Source organism: Rhinolophus sinicus, linkage group LG10, assembly GCF_036562045.2.
Source record: "Rhinolophus sinicus isolate RSC01 linkage group LG10, ASM3656204v1, whole genome shotgun sequence".
Classification (NCBI taxonomy): domain Eukaryota; kingdom Metazoa; phylum Chordata; class Mammalia; order Chiroptera; family Rhinolophidae; genus Rhinolophus; species Rhinolophus sinicus.
The window spans coordinates 81,047,303-81,060,652 of NC_133759.1; the positions used below are offsets into that span (position 1 = coordinate 81,047,303).

Sequence of the window (13,350 nt, forward strand, 5' to 3'; positions counted from 1 at the left end):
CCCAACTCTTCTCATCACAGGTGAGGAAACTAAGGCTGCGTGGGCACCTGAGGTCAAGCACTATGGCGTGTGGATCAGAGTGAGCTGGGGAATCAGACCTTCAGGCCAAGGAGCTCAGGTCTCGTTAGCAATTTCATTTCCTTCTCAGCCCTAAGCACCTTTCCTTTCCACTACCGCAGGGCACCCCTCCTCCCTGGCCCTGTCATCCCATCCCAGCTGGAGCTCATAAGAGTGCACCCATTTTCCTAAACCGTCATGCCACCATCTTTGATAAAGCAGCATAGCTTGGAGGGCTCCCCCTACTCCAGAGTTGTGCTGGGCCCTCAGGAAGCTGCTGTCTCTGGCTGGACCCATTGCCTGTAGTGGGAACCTATTAGAAGGGGCTGCAGTAGGCAACTCTTTTACAGGCTGCCTTGGCAACCAGAACAAGCCCTGAATGCTGATGTGGGGTCTCTTAGGAACCTTTGGGGTAGCAGTGGTCCCCTCTTTAAAGTCCCTCTGAAGCAGAATTGTCCTGTGCCCCCCTCAGGCACTTCCAGGGCACTCATTCCAGCCCCCACCACCACCTCAGTACTAGCCCTGGGGACAGGTGCTGGTGCAGAAGTAGAAGCACTCACCACCTGTCATTGTCCTGGGATAATGACAATGGGTATCATTTGCCCTTAAACTTCTGACTTCAAGGTCTTGCTATGACTCAGGCCCCAGTTGGCCTTGGAGCAAGAGCACAGGCCCCTCCTGTGTACTCACCTTCACACTGACCCAGGGAAGGCTGGACTTGACAAATCTCACTCAGCCTGCCGAGTGTGTCCCCATGATCACCTACCCATCAGTGATGACTTCTGAGAGGATGAAGCCTGTCCATCACATCTACCCCTAATATTAGTGCCACTTCAGCAAGTCATAGCCCCGCTCACAGTTTTCCCACCTTAAAAATAGACATGGCATTGTCCCTTTTCCCTTCCTCCCATTGGTGAAGACTGATGAGCTTATGTTTGGGGGAAGTGTAAGAGGGTACACATGTGATTCACAGATATAACATTCTTGCTTTGTGATGGAAACTGATTTTCCAAATTTATTGTGGTCCTAGAACCCACTGTCTTTGAAGTCTTTGATGAGGGCCTCTCTCTCTCTCTCTGTCACACACACACACACACACACAGCTTTTTATATAGGCAGGGAATAAATATTGAGTAAGAAGGGACAGAGCCTACTAGACAAAAAGTAGTCTTCCCCTGAGCCACAACCCCTATACCCTCATGGACCCCCACTACTAACCCAGGGAGGGAGGGAAGTAGCAGGGGCTGGTGACTTGAGCAGCATCCACTTCCAAGCCCAGAAGTGGCCTGGCAGGTAGTGGTCCAAGGTCTGTCCCCCACCCAGTCCCTGGTCATTTGATCCTCACTTAGGTCATCAGACCCAGGAAGCAGGTGGGGAGGAAGGAAGGAGTGCCTTCTACTTTACCCTGCTCCTTCTTTAGTAGTCAGGCCACTGGTGAGGCCTGAGGGGGTACCCACAGGCATAAGAAGGATCGGGATGAGGACCCCCACAGCAGAGAAGGCAGAGGTCGGGCATTACAGCCAGAGAACAGAAAGGCGATAACCATTTTATTTTTCTCTGGGACTCTGGTGGCTCCGGGCCTGACGCTTCCCCAAGGCTTTCTTATGCTTCTGGTCCAGCACCTGGGCCATGTAGTTCTCCTGCTGCTTCTGGATCCGGAAGTCAGACATGTGATTCCTGCAATGGAGCCGGCTGGGCGTAGGCTAGGGACAGCCCAAGGTAGGGGCCAGAGGTGTGGCTCCCCACTTCCATCAACATCCCCCAGCCTGGCCCGGACCCCTCACCTGAAGATCTGTTTCTGCTGGCTGATAACTTGCTGCAATTCCTTAATCTCATTCTCTTTGCCATTAAGTATATCTTCTTGCTTTATAATGTGAGACTCAATTTCTGTGGGGGAGAGAGGTAGGGAGGAGGTGTTTCCATCCCACGGGCTCCTTCCTGAGTTAAGGCATTCCCTCATGGGTCTTTTCAGAACGTGGTTCCCCCCACCCAGGGGTTCTTCATGAGTGGTTGCTAATACCTTAGTAAGAATGAGTTTATTATGGAGTCTTGATGGGGTGGTGAGGCCAAAATGTCTGATGAATATGTCAGTGACTTCACAACTCTATTCTGGACTAGATGACTCACATGAGGGCAGGCAAAGGCCCTTGGCGAGAGGTGGGCAGCCCTACCCAAAGGCAGGAGGATGAACGGCTTCTGGCCTCAACTCCTGCAGATCCTTACAGATATCACCTCTTGGGTGAGACCCTTTCTAGTCTAAAATTACAACCCTTTCCAATACTTCCTATCCCTTTTCCCTGCTTCATTTTCCTCCTTGGCACTTAGAACTATAATAACATAGCATATATTTTACTCATTTGTCTTCTCTTCTATTAGGGTGTAAGGACAGAATTTTTGTTTTATTCACTGTTTTAACCCTAAGGCATAAAATAGTACCTGACATATAGTAGGTGCACAATAAATTTATTTGTGGAATGAATGAACAGGATGTCCCCTGGGGGTTTAGGACTTAGAAACATCACCTAGTCAGTCATCTCAATCCAACCAGACCTACTGAGGGCCAACTGGATGCCCAGCCCTGGGTAGGGTCCCTTCCCCCAAGGAGTCAGCTCCTGAAAAGAGAGTTAAGACTCAGGAACTGATGAGAGAACAGAGCAAGGTGACATTCCATGAAGTTAATATTTGTGAGACAGCATTACCACTTTGGGCAAGTTGCCTCCTTTTTCAGACCTGTTTCCTCTCCTGTAAGATGGGGAGAAAGACAGTCCCTATTCCACAAGGGGGTGGGAAGTACCTAGGGAAATTTGTGGTGGCAAAACTTATCCCCTAATTAAGTTGCTCATTAGATACCAGGATGATTTCTGTGACTTGGGTCAGAATCCAATGAGTCTGTAGGAATCTGGGATGCTTCACTTACATAATTATCACTCTCAGGGAGCTCTGGAAAATTCTGATCCTCACAGAAAGAAAATCCCACTGCCTTTAAAGGCTGGACAAAGATGAACTAGAATACCAGCTCTGAAACTGCAAAAATGCTGGAGCATTTAAGGTTTCAGAAGAGACAATCTGGTAAAAAGTTAAGACATAGCATGGGAAAGAGGAGACATAGGTGAAGGAAGAGAAGGGACACATGAGCTCACTGGGTCGTAGGACCAGGACAATCAAAACTCCTTCCTCAGGTCAATCAGCTAATCTAGACTAATTGTTTGTGAAGTTCTCTTGGGGAAAAAAACATCAGAAATTTGTGGAAATATTTTAAAACAAAAGAGATAAAGTTAAAATAAATGGCGACTAATGAGAGAATAGTTAGAAAGCCCCTTGAAAAGATTAAGGAACTATGTAAGTAAAACCAAACTGAAACCACACAAGGGGAGGTGGCGCGGGGGAGGCTGGGGGGTTTCAGGTCATCAGATTTGCTCAGGTGAGAGCTTGTGTCCTACTGAAGGGGTTCAGGACATTTTGGGGGAGGCAGCCAGGCTCTGTCCCCCAACTTACACCTTGAACAGGCAGACGCAGAGCCCTGTGGCCTTGGCTGATCTCTAGGAAATGCCCTAAAGGAAGAATGTCTTTCCTAGCACCACCAGGAAAGAACCCTAGGTTCTTTTTAGGGAAGTGGGGGGGATGTCCAGAGAGAAAGGAAGGACAAGGGACTAGCATCCTTGGGTACGGAGGAAGTAACAGCCTGTTGGACTCCAGGAGACCCCCATGGGAGCTCTTGATCAAACCACCATGAGGCCTGTCAGCCCATCTGGACAGATCAAGATGGCAGCCTGCTGGCAACTTACCAGTGAGAGTACTCAGCAAGGGAGAAGCCTAGGTTGGAGGGCAGAGGGTGCCCAAGGCTCGGCGGGTGGGGGACATCAGGAAAGACCCTGAATCTCTTTTGGGCTTGAGCTTTGGGCTCTGGCCTACTCAAAATCTGTAGCAGTGAATGAAGCAGAGGTTGCATGTGGAATTCATAGCCACTTCTTAAACTAAGTATGGGGAGTTTAGAATTCTGGGGAAGTGAAAGGGGTTCCTGAGGTCTAGGGATACTGGGTAGCTGACTGAAAGTGCCCCGCAACTCACAGCACCAATTGAGCCAACAAAGGGACACAGCAATCTTCATGGAGCCGAGTTGAAAATGAATGGCCCACAGACATATTTTACTTGGCCCATACAATAATTTTTAAATTTCTAAATTAGTTGCCAACACTAAAAAGTCAGAAAAGCTTCCATTAAAACCTGGCTTCCAGTTTCTTTTTTAAAGATCTGACAACAGGGGACCCCCATTCCCACAGCAGAGGCGCTAAGCCCTTGAGAGCGAGGCATGGCTCTGCACATCACCACTCCTCCCTATTGGATTCCACACCTTGAGAATAAGGGTCAGCTCCCAAATAGGACTGTGCTTGCCATGTTGTTCCTCTTGTAATAGAGTTATGAGTAAAGCACACTATTTCTAATATCCATCAAAAGTGGGATAACAAAAGGTGGACTAAGAAGGTTATATGTTTCAAGAAAAATGGGAGCGAGCCCGTTCCTTTATGGCCATGAAGAATATTGTACATCAACTGCTTCCCTCATTTCCGTGGCCTGCCTGGTCCCTGAAGGCCTTTGCGAAGGTGTGGCCCACCTGGGCCTGCCTGTATCCTCAGCCGGGGACAGAAGTTGGGGTGAAACCCTGCCCTGCACGAGGGCACTGGGCTGTTAGGAAAGAACCCATGTATGTAAGCGTGGGAAGGAGCGCGGGCCTCCCGCCTACCATTGCATTTGGTGATGAGCTGGTCCTTCTTGCTGGATTCTTGTAGGGCTCTGCTCTTGACAGTGGAGAGCCTGCATGGAGAAGATAAGAAAGAGTGGGAAGGCTGACAGGCAGACAGGACCCCTAATCCTTCCCTCCATACCAAAGCTCACTCACGCCTTTTCAAAGGCCATCTTCTCTTTCTCCAGCTGTTTAGATAGCACCTCCACCTCTCCAAGGGCAAACTGCAATTTCTCCTCTTCCTTGGCCAGGAGGACCTTGGTCTTAGCATGAGCAGCTTTCTCTTCCTGTAGGAGCAGCAGCAGTGACCTCATTACCCCAAGCCACCTTGGGTTTCCTAGGCTCCCTTAATTAGCCCCATGCTCAGAGGGCCACTCAGAAGCCAGGGCACAGGAAGATTCTGTCCTCATTACTGGGGCTGGAGGCTCTCAGAGGCCAATACTCAAGGACTCTGCTCAACTACAGGGATGCTGGGAAATAGGGTAAGATTAGGAGCCTGTATAGGCCATTACTTACCACCAGCTGCTTCTCCACTGCCTGGAACTCTTCTTTACTGACAAAATTTTCATCCTGGAGTACCATCTGTAACAGAGCCTGGCTTAGGGAGGGTCTGGGACGGGGGTGGGAAGGCTGTCCTCTAGGGACCAGGAGCAAGGATGGATAATGGGATGATGCTCAGGGCGCCTAGGATAAGATTGGGGCCCTGGGAAGGGAGAATTCGGTTCCACGAGACTCACTGAGGCTCAACTCTAGGTCCTGCCCTCAAGGAGCAACCAGTCTCGTGGAGGAGATAACCCATAGTCAGCACTTCTAACACGGTGTGTGCTATAATGGAGAAGTACAAAGTGATGTCCAGGGGCGGGCCCTTGACCCAGCCTGGGGAAAGGTCAGAACTGCTTCTGAAGATGGGACATCAGATCAGACCTGAGACCTGATTGCTATACAGGGGTGGGCCAAAAAAGGGTGGAGAGAAGTGTTCCAGACAGTGAGAAAAAGGCCAGAGATGGAGCCTGCCTCTTAAAGTAGCCAAAAGATAGAGCTGGTTACCTTCAGGGAATTGAAGGTAATTCAATGCTTAGAGCTGCATGCATACAGCTATTAGAGTGAGAAAGAAATGTGAAGTCGTCTTATTTCTGAGATGGAGGTATCTCCTGGCTTTCTAATCAAGATAGAAAACAAAACCAGGGGCTGGCCCGGTGGCTCAGGCGGTTAGAGCTCCATGCTCCTAACTCCGAAGGCTGCCGGTTCGATTCCCACATGGGCCAGTGGGCTCTCAACCACAAGGTTGCCAGTTCGATTCCTCGACTCCCGCAAGGGATGGTGGGCTGTGCCCCCTGCAACTAGCAACGGCAACTGGACCTGAAGCTGAGCTGCATCCTCCACAACTAAGACTGAAAGGACAACTTGAAGCTGAATGGTGCCCTCCACAACTAAGATTGAAAGGACAATAATTTGACTTGGGGGAAAAAAAAAGTCCTGGAAGTACACACTGTTCCCCAACAAAGTCCTGTTCCCTTCCCCAATAAAATCTTTAAAAAACAAAAAAAGGAAACAAAACCAGAAAAACTATGAACTCCACCTGGCCAGGATTTTACCATACCTGTCTAGATAATCTGTGGCTCCACTGCTTTGCACACATGAACTGGGGTTTGATTGAGAAAGCAGAAAGCAAAAGCAAAGGGACATAAAAAGCCCTTAACAAATATATGGTGATGGAAGAACTGACTCTGGGTGGTGAACACAAAATGGGATTTATAGATGATGTAATACAGAATTGTACACCTGAAATCTATGTAATTTTACTAATAATTGTCACCCCAATAAATTAAAAAAAAAAAGCCCTTAAGTTGTGGTATGCAAAGGCCAAATCTGTGCTTACTGCACTCAACACCGCACTGCTTTAGGCACTGGGGAGGGAATGTCCCTAATAGAAAAGATGTTATAGTTTCTCTGCCCCCATGCAAGGGCCTTGGAAAGGCAATGAAGTCATCTCCAATTAGAAACGGGGAAACTGAGGCGCACTGAGTAGATGGGGATATATCTACCAGGCTCTGCACTACCAGGCAGAGTAGAGAACAATTTGATTTTGATTAAAATTCCCTGGTAAATATTCATGAGGCCCTGCCCCTTTTTGGTTCCACCTCCAGCCCTAACACGAGGCCCCGCCTTCTGATTACGCCATTGGCAATGTGCTCTTTGCACGCCCCGCCCATTTAAGCGTCCAGTTCGATTTCAACCCCATCTCTTCTGGCTGCGTACCACGTTCCTCAGTTGGTGGATAAGATCCTCCTGAGACTCAATCACGTCCCGCAGTTGATCGAAGGCGAGACACACCGACCCTGAACCCCCCTGCGACCACCCGACGGGCGTCGCCATCTTTCGCTCCCGCCAGCTCGTTGGAAATGGCTGCCGCTGGGTGGCTCACCACGTCGCCAATGAGAATGCGACGCCACAGAGCACCCTGGCAACCGGGGGCGGAGACTTCCTTTGTTAGCAGAGATGGGGCCCTCTTAAAGGAGCCGTCGGGGGAATTTAGCAACCCTTAGGAATTTAAGTTTATAGAGAATTTACACATCTATTTTATCTTGTGTTTCTCACGCAGTCCTGAGGAGCAGGCAGTTCCCGGCTCATACTTCCCTTAAGGGCCAGCGAACAGGCAACACTCAGGCACCCGCCCTCAGCCTTCTGCCAGGGCTGTAAAACTGAAGCAAGTGCCTACTAAGGCATCACCTGCTTCTTTAGCGTCACGTGCCTCTTCCTCCCACCCTAATCTCTAAATTTCCTTCAGGGTATGCGAGTCCAGCCTCTTGGGATCTCTCTTCCTCCAAGAACATACTTAATACTTAGGGGACCTGAGCCTAAGCAATGAAGGGAGGCTCAAGAATAGAAAAGGAGAGTGATCTCACCCAAGATAACAGTCCTCGTACGCTGGTATTAAGCTCTGGGCAGCTACACTGGAGCCAAAGCGTGACCAGGTCAGGGTGCTGGGGAGAGCCCTGAAGAGCCTGAAGAGATTAGGAGAACTGAAGTGGGACCTGAAGGAGACTTCTAAAAAGGAGATGGGGAAGGATAAGGTGATCACACATCTTCACCAAATCCCCATTGAGGGTTTTTTTGAAACTCAAAGAATATAAGCTTGGGGACTATCAGAGCTAATAATGATCAAGTATTCACTATTTCGTGACACTATTATGCCATATTAGTATTATTTCACGTGATCCTCATAATAACCTTGGGAAGTAGGATTTAATATCCCCATTTTACAGATGAGGAAATGCAGGTTCTATGGGAGTGAAAACTTGCCCAAGGTCACCCAAGCTACTAAGCCTCCAAACAGCGTTTTGACGTGGGCAGTTTGATTCCAGAGTCCATGTTCTTAATCAGGAACATTTTTGTTGACCATAATGGATACTTAAAGTTATGGAATTTGATACCCCCAAGCAGGTAATGACTATATTACGGAGTTAGCCAAAAAATGTTACTAGTGACCAGGAAGGGAAGCTGAAAGATTAGGTAAGCCACTCAGGCTGCTCCCCATAGCTCCCTCCCTAGGCGCCTGTTTTTCAGCGGGATGTTGTCGTCTGACAAACGTGGCCATTCCTATGGGTCTCCCGGTAGGTAGCCCTTGTTTTATTTTTCCCTGTTTTTTTATTTTTTTGTTTTATTGGGAACAGTGTGTTTTTCCAGGATTCATCAGCTCCATGTCAAGTCGTTGTTTTCAATCTAGTTGTGGAGGGTGCAGCTCACTGGGCCGTGTGGGAATCGAACTGGCGACCTTGGTGTTATGAGCACTGTGCTCTAACCACTGAGCAAACTGGCCTCCCCTTTCCTTGTTTCTTGTGTCTGTTCTCATGTCCTTGAGGGCAAGGCCATTTCTGCTGGCCAATCTTAAAGGGTCCAGAACAGTACAGGTCAGTAGGACTTCTGTGATGGAAATGCGCTACACCTGCACTGTCCAGCAGCGCAGCCACTGGCCACAGGTGGGCTACTCAGCACTTGAAATGTTGCTCATGTGACTGATGAATTGCTTTTTAAATTTTTATAAATTTTGATTAGTTACAATTTGCATTTAAATAGCCTTATGTGGCTAGTGGCTGTAGTATTGGACAGTGTGGGCCTGGAGGGTGCTGTATCTATCAATTGTGTGCCTTAGCACCGAGGCTTCCTGGAACTTGGTCTGTCAAGTGTGAATGTTCACCTGAATCACCCTGGACAAAGCTGCACATTCCTCTGGGGCATCGATCCCTGAATCTTCCCCTTGAACTGTATCCCCTCTCTAAGGTTTTGTGAGGTGCTGTTTAATATCCCTTGCCATGCGACATTCACTAGAATAGGCTGCCTTGATCATTTCAGGCAGAACCCAGTTCCCTGGGGATGGGAGGTCATGAGCAAGAGAGAACCCTGGGTCTTGGTCCTCACCCTGCATACCAGCATGGACATAAGGGATGGGTACCCTCGTTGGGGACTGCCACAGATTTCTATTCTCTCTGTCAACAAACACTATGGGTTTCTGGCCAGTCAGGGCTCAGTGGGGCTCGAGATGACAGGACATCACAATAGCTCTGTGATCCTGCCCCAGGAACGCCGCTTTTCTGCTGAGTCGTCATCCTGGTCATCTATTGCTGTATAACATACCACCCAAATTTTACAGCTTAAAAAAAATTTTTATTTTGCTCAGGAATCTTCAATTTAGGTAGGGTTCAGGAGTGAAAGCTTGTCTCTGCTCCATGTAGTACCAGCGGGGATGATTGGTGGGGGGAGGAAAGGCTAGAAGTTCCACTACCGAGATGACTCAGTCACGTAAAAGGCAAGTTGATGCTGTCAGGTAGGAACTCATCTGAGGCTGAGGACCAAAGGTCTTGTTCCTCTCCATGGACTGCTGGGGTTTTCTCATAGCATGGTGACTGGGTTCAAGAGAAAGTATCCAAAGTGATAGGAAAGAAATGATGCCAGTTTTTTAAGGCCTGGGCCTAAAAAGCAGCATAGTCTCATTTCTGCTTATTCCACTGGTTAAGGAGTCAGAGTCCAGCTTCAAGGAGAGGGTACAAATCCCACTTTTTTTTTTAAGGTTTTATTGGGAAAGGGGAATAGTGTATATTTCCAGGACTTTATTGGGGAACAGTGTGTTTTTCCCAGGACCCATCAGCTCCAAGTCAAGTTGTTGTCATTCAATCTTAGTTGTGGAGGGCGCAGCTCAGCTCCAAGTTCAGTCACCGTTTTCAATCTAGTTGAGGGAGGTGCAGCCCACCATCCCATGCGAGAGTCGAACTTTTTTTTTTTAAAGTGTTTTTTTCCAGGACTCATCAACTCCAAGTCAAGTAGTTCTTTCAATCTAGTTGTGGAGGGCGCAGCTCACAGTGGCCCATGTGGGGATCGAACCAGCAACCTTGTTGTTAAGAGCACCACGCTCTAACCCACTGAGCCAACTTGCCGGCCCCACATCCCACATTTTGATGGGAGTAGTTTCAAAGAATTTGAGCTGCAATTCCAGAGGAAGTCCTGACAGATGGCATGTCACTCCCTTTAGGGTTCAGCTCAGATAAAACCAGACTGGGACTCAGTCGAGTGGGGGAGACAGACCATAATCAAATAAACACAAATAAATCTCAAATTAAGTCTATTCAAATAGCATTATCGCCATGACAGGTGCTCAGAAAGAAAGGAATGAGCATTTTAAAGGGAGACTTAGCTCAGTCTGGGGTGTCAGGGAAGATTTCTGTGAGGAAGTGATGTGTGAGCTGAAACTAAGTAGGCACTTAGCAAATGGGGATGGGCCAGGTGAATGGGAAAAGGTTTCAGAAAGGGGGACCAGTATACAAAGTCCCTGGGGCAAAAGGGGTTGGCAAAGTGTAGTAATTAAAAGACTGGTCTGGCAGAAAAGAAAAAAGATCTACCGGGCAACAGAGATAGAGTCTTGTTGAGCTTTAGGCCATGCTAAGGACTTTGGTGATTTTTATTCTGGGGGCAAAAGAAGTTATTGAAACATTTTAAGCAAGAGTGTGACATGATATTTTGCTTTGAAAAGATCTCTCTGGTTGTAGCAAGGTGGGCAGATTGGAGAGACTACTTATACTTGTGAGGCTACTGCAGTAGTTTTTTGTCAAAGGAAGTGGATGGTAGTTTGGGAATCAGATGGTGTCAGAGTTGATAAAGAGAGGAGATGGATTTAGGATGTTTTGGAGGTTAAACTGTTTGGACTTAATGATGGGGGTGATGTGGGAAAAAGGGAGCCGAGGTGTTTTGGTTGTATACTGCTGCAAACAAACTACCACAAAATGTAATTAATGGCTTAAAACAGCAACCATTTTACTATTTGCTCATGATTTTGCAACTTGAAGAGAGCTTGGTGGGGCGGCTCATTTCTGCTCTGCCCATCAACTGGCATAAACAGCTCATGTGTCTGGATTCTCAGTTCCTGCTGCCAGCTTGGCTCTCCTCTGCATACCTTCTTTATGTGGCTAGCTTAGTGGTCTCAGGTTAGTTGGTATAACATGACACCTGGCTAAACTGGAAGCTTCTAGTTTTGCCACATGCTATGGATTAAAGGCCAGATCAGAAAGGGGGACTACCCAAGGGCATGAATGTTAGGTGTGGTCCATTGGAGGACTCCAAATCAAGTCTACTGCACAAAGTTTCCTGGGTTTCTGACTTTTGTACTTGGATGGATGGTGCTTCTATTCATAGAAATAGGAGTACTTAGTGTTGCTTCCATCTCCTCCATTAAAAAAAAAATCACTGTACTCTAGGAAGGGTGATTGTATTTCAGATCTCTTCATCAGTTGCTTTAACTGATCCCTCATACTGGATAAAATTCCTTTGTTATATATTCCCAAGTTCCCTTTCGTCTCCCCTTTGACATTCATCCCACTTGGGAACATTGTCTAAAAATGGGTTCCCCATAAGATTTGACCTCCAGGAACCTTGGTGATAGGTCTCACATGTTCCTGACCCCCATCCAAAAAACTCAGCTCACCTGGGCCATAGTGAATTCTCCATCTTTGTTGAATTGAATCTCATCGCAATCTTTTTCCAAATGAGAGGGTTTATTATGACCAGTGGGGCTCTGGAGGACCCAACTGAACCATTTTTAAACCCCAATTTTCCTAAATGTGGGCCATTGGAACAAAGCCAGCAAGGAACTGGGATAACACCTGATTTCAGATGCTCAGTAGTTTTGATCTGTACACTGGCTATAATACGCTGTAGCTGCAGTTATCTGATAGAAAACAAATACAGAATTGGTGATGCCACCATTGCTGTTTATTGTTCTAAACACCAATAATTCCACTGATGGATGAGGGAAGACTGGAGCAGAGGTCAACAGCTTCTCTAGTCTTCAGTGGCTCCAATGCAGTCAGGCAATATGCAGTGTCCAGTGTTACCATAGACTCAGTCTGCTTGCCTGCGGGCATCAAAACCGGAAAAAAAGAAAAAGACACAAGCAGGAGTTTGCAACAAAGAAAGTAAAGGTTTATTTAGGGAGTTGGTACCTGTGTTCCTCACCCATCGGGTGAGTCCACAGAGGGTCAGTGGTGATTTTGTCCGGCGAGTGATTATCACTCTGGACTGGGGTGCGGGGTCCACAGGCACCAATCCCAGAGACACAGGCGAGCCTGTGCTCTCAAAAACCTGACTCTGATGGCTTCTAGTAGCCAGGTTATAAAAGAGAAAAATTACTAATCATGGTTACTATGGGAGTTGGGGTTGTGGGCTCTACTGATGGGTCGGGGCTAAGGCAGGGAGCAATTGATCATGGCTTCAGGTCCTGCTGTCACTCATGGCGTTGTTTAGTCTGGTCTCCAGGGGATGCGATCCATGGTCATGAGTCTGGAGCTGAAGCATAACTGAGGCCAACACATTATCTTTATTCAACTAAAACCTTATTCTGATTTGAGGTTTGGTTCTTGTATCTTGATCATGGTTGATAGACCTGAAGCTCTGTTCTTGAGTTTGACACTGACCAGAACCTAAAGGCTTAATGCTTAAAAAGAGTGGATGTACAGTACATGTGCAGTAGGGGGGCCTGGGGGAAAGAATGCGGTGAGTTATAGTTCTCTCAGGCTAAACAAAGCTAACTCAGACTAAAGCAGAATGAATGCTGAAGAAGTTCACGTGCGGTTCCACAAGGATGCTATGGACAAAGGTAAAAGAACAAAGGAAAAACATAAAGCAGTTTTTTATATAAAATCATTTAATTTCTTTCTCTGTTAAAATATACACAGTCCAGATGCAGTAGATCAAGTGACCAGATTTTTCAGGATTCAGACTCCACCCAGAGCTGATTCCACCTATGTCAAACCTGGCTCTGGTCACAGAACATTCACATCTTTAATTCCAAATACTGAGTGGGATGCAAATGATGTAATCAATATCTAACACATGGGTATATAGTTACTTGGTGGTCACTGCACGAGGTATCAACAATGCAGGCTCAAAAAATATGTATAGTAACTTGGCCCTTTCCCAAAACAAATATATCAGGACACTAAGCTTACACCTAAATGAATCTAAAATAAATACGAATTAAGTGCTAGCTCCTGTGAGGAACAGTG

At 47.2% G+C, this 13,350-nt stretch overlaps 1 protein-coding gene across 1 annotated transcript; it reads right to left on the reverse strand.

Annotated features, from left to right (window-relative positions):
* Positions 1–1,585: 1,585 nt before the first annotated feature.
* On the reverse strand, positions 1,586–7,218 carry SPATA24 (spermatogenesis associated 24). Its single transcript, XM_019740389.2, has 6 exons — positions 7,058–7,218; positions 5,315–5,380; positions 4,955–5,085; positions 4,799–4,869; positions 1,842–1,944; positions 1,586–1,734 (listed from the first exon to the last, which is right to left on the reverse strand). Exons 1-6 carry the CDS (start codon positions 7,172–7,174, stop codon positions 1,605–1,607), a joined length of 618 nt encoding a protein of 205 aa, XP_019595948.1. The 5' UTR covers positions 7,175–7,218; the 3' UTR covers positions 1,586–1,604.
* Between the last annotated feature and the right edge of the window lie 6,132 nt (positions 7,219–13,350).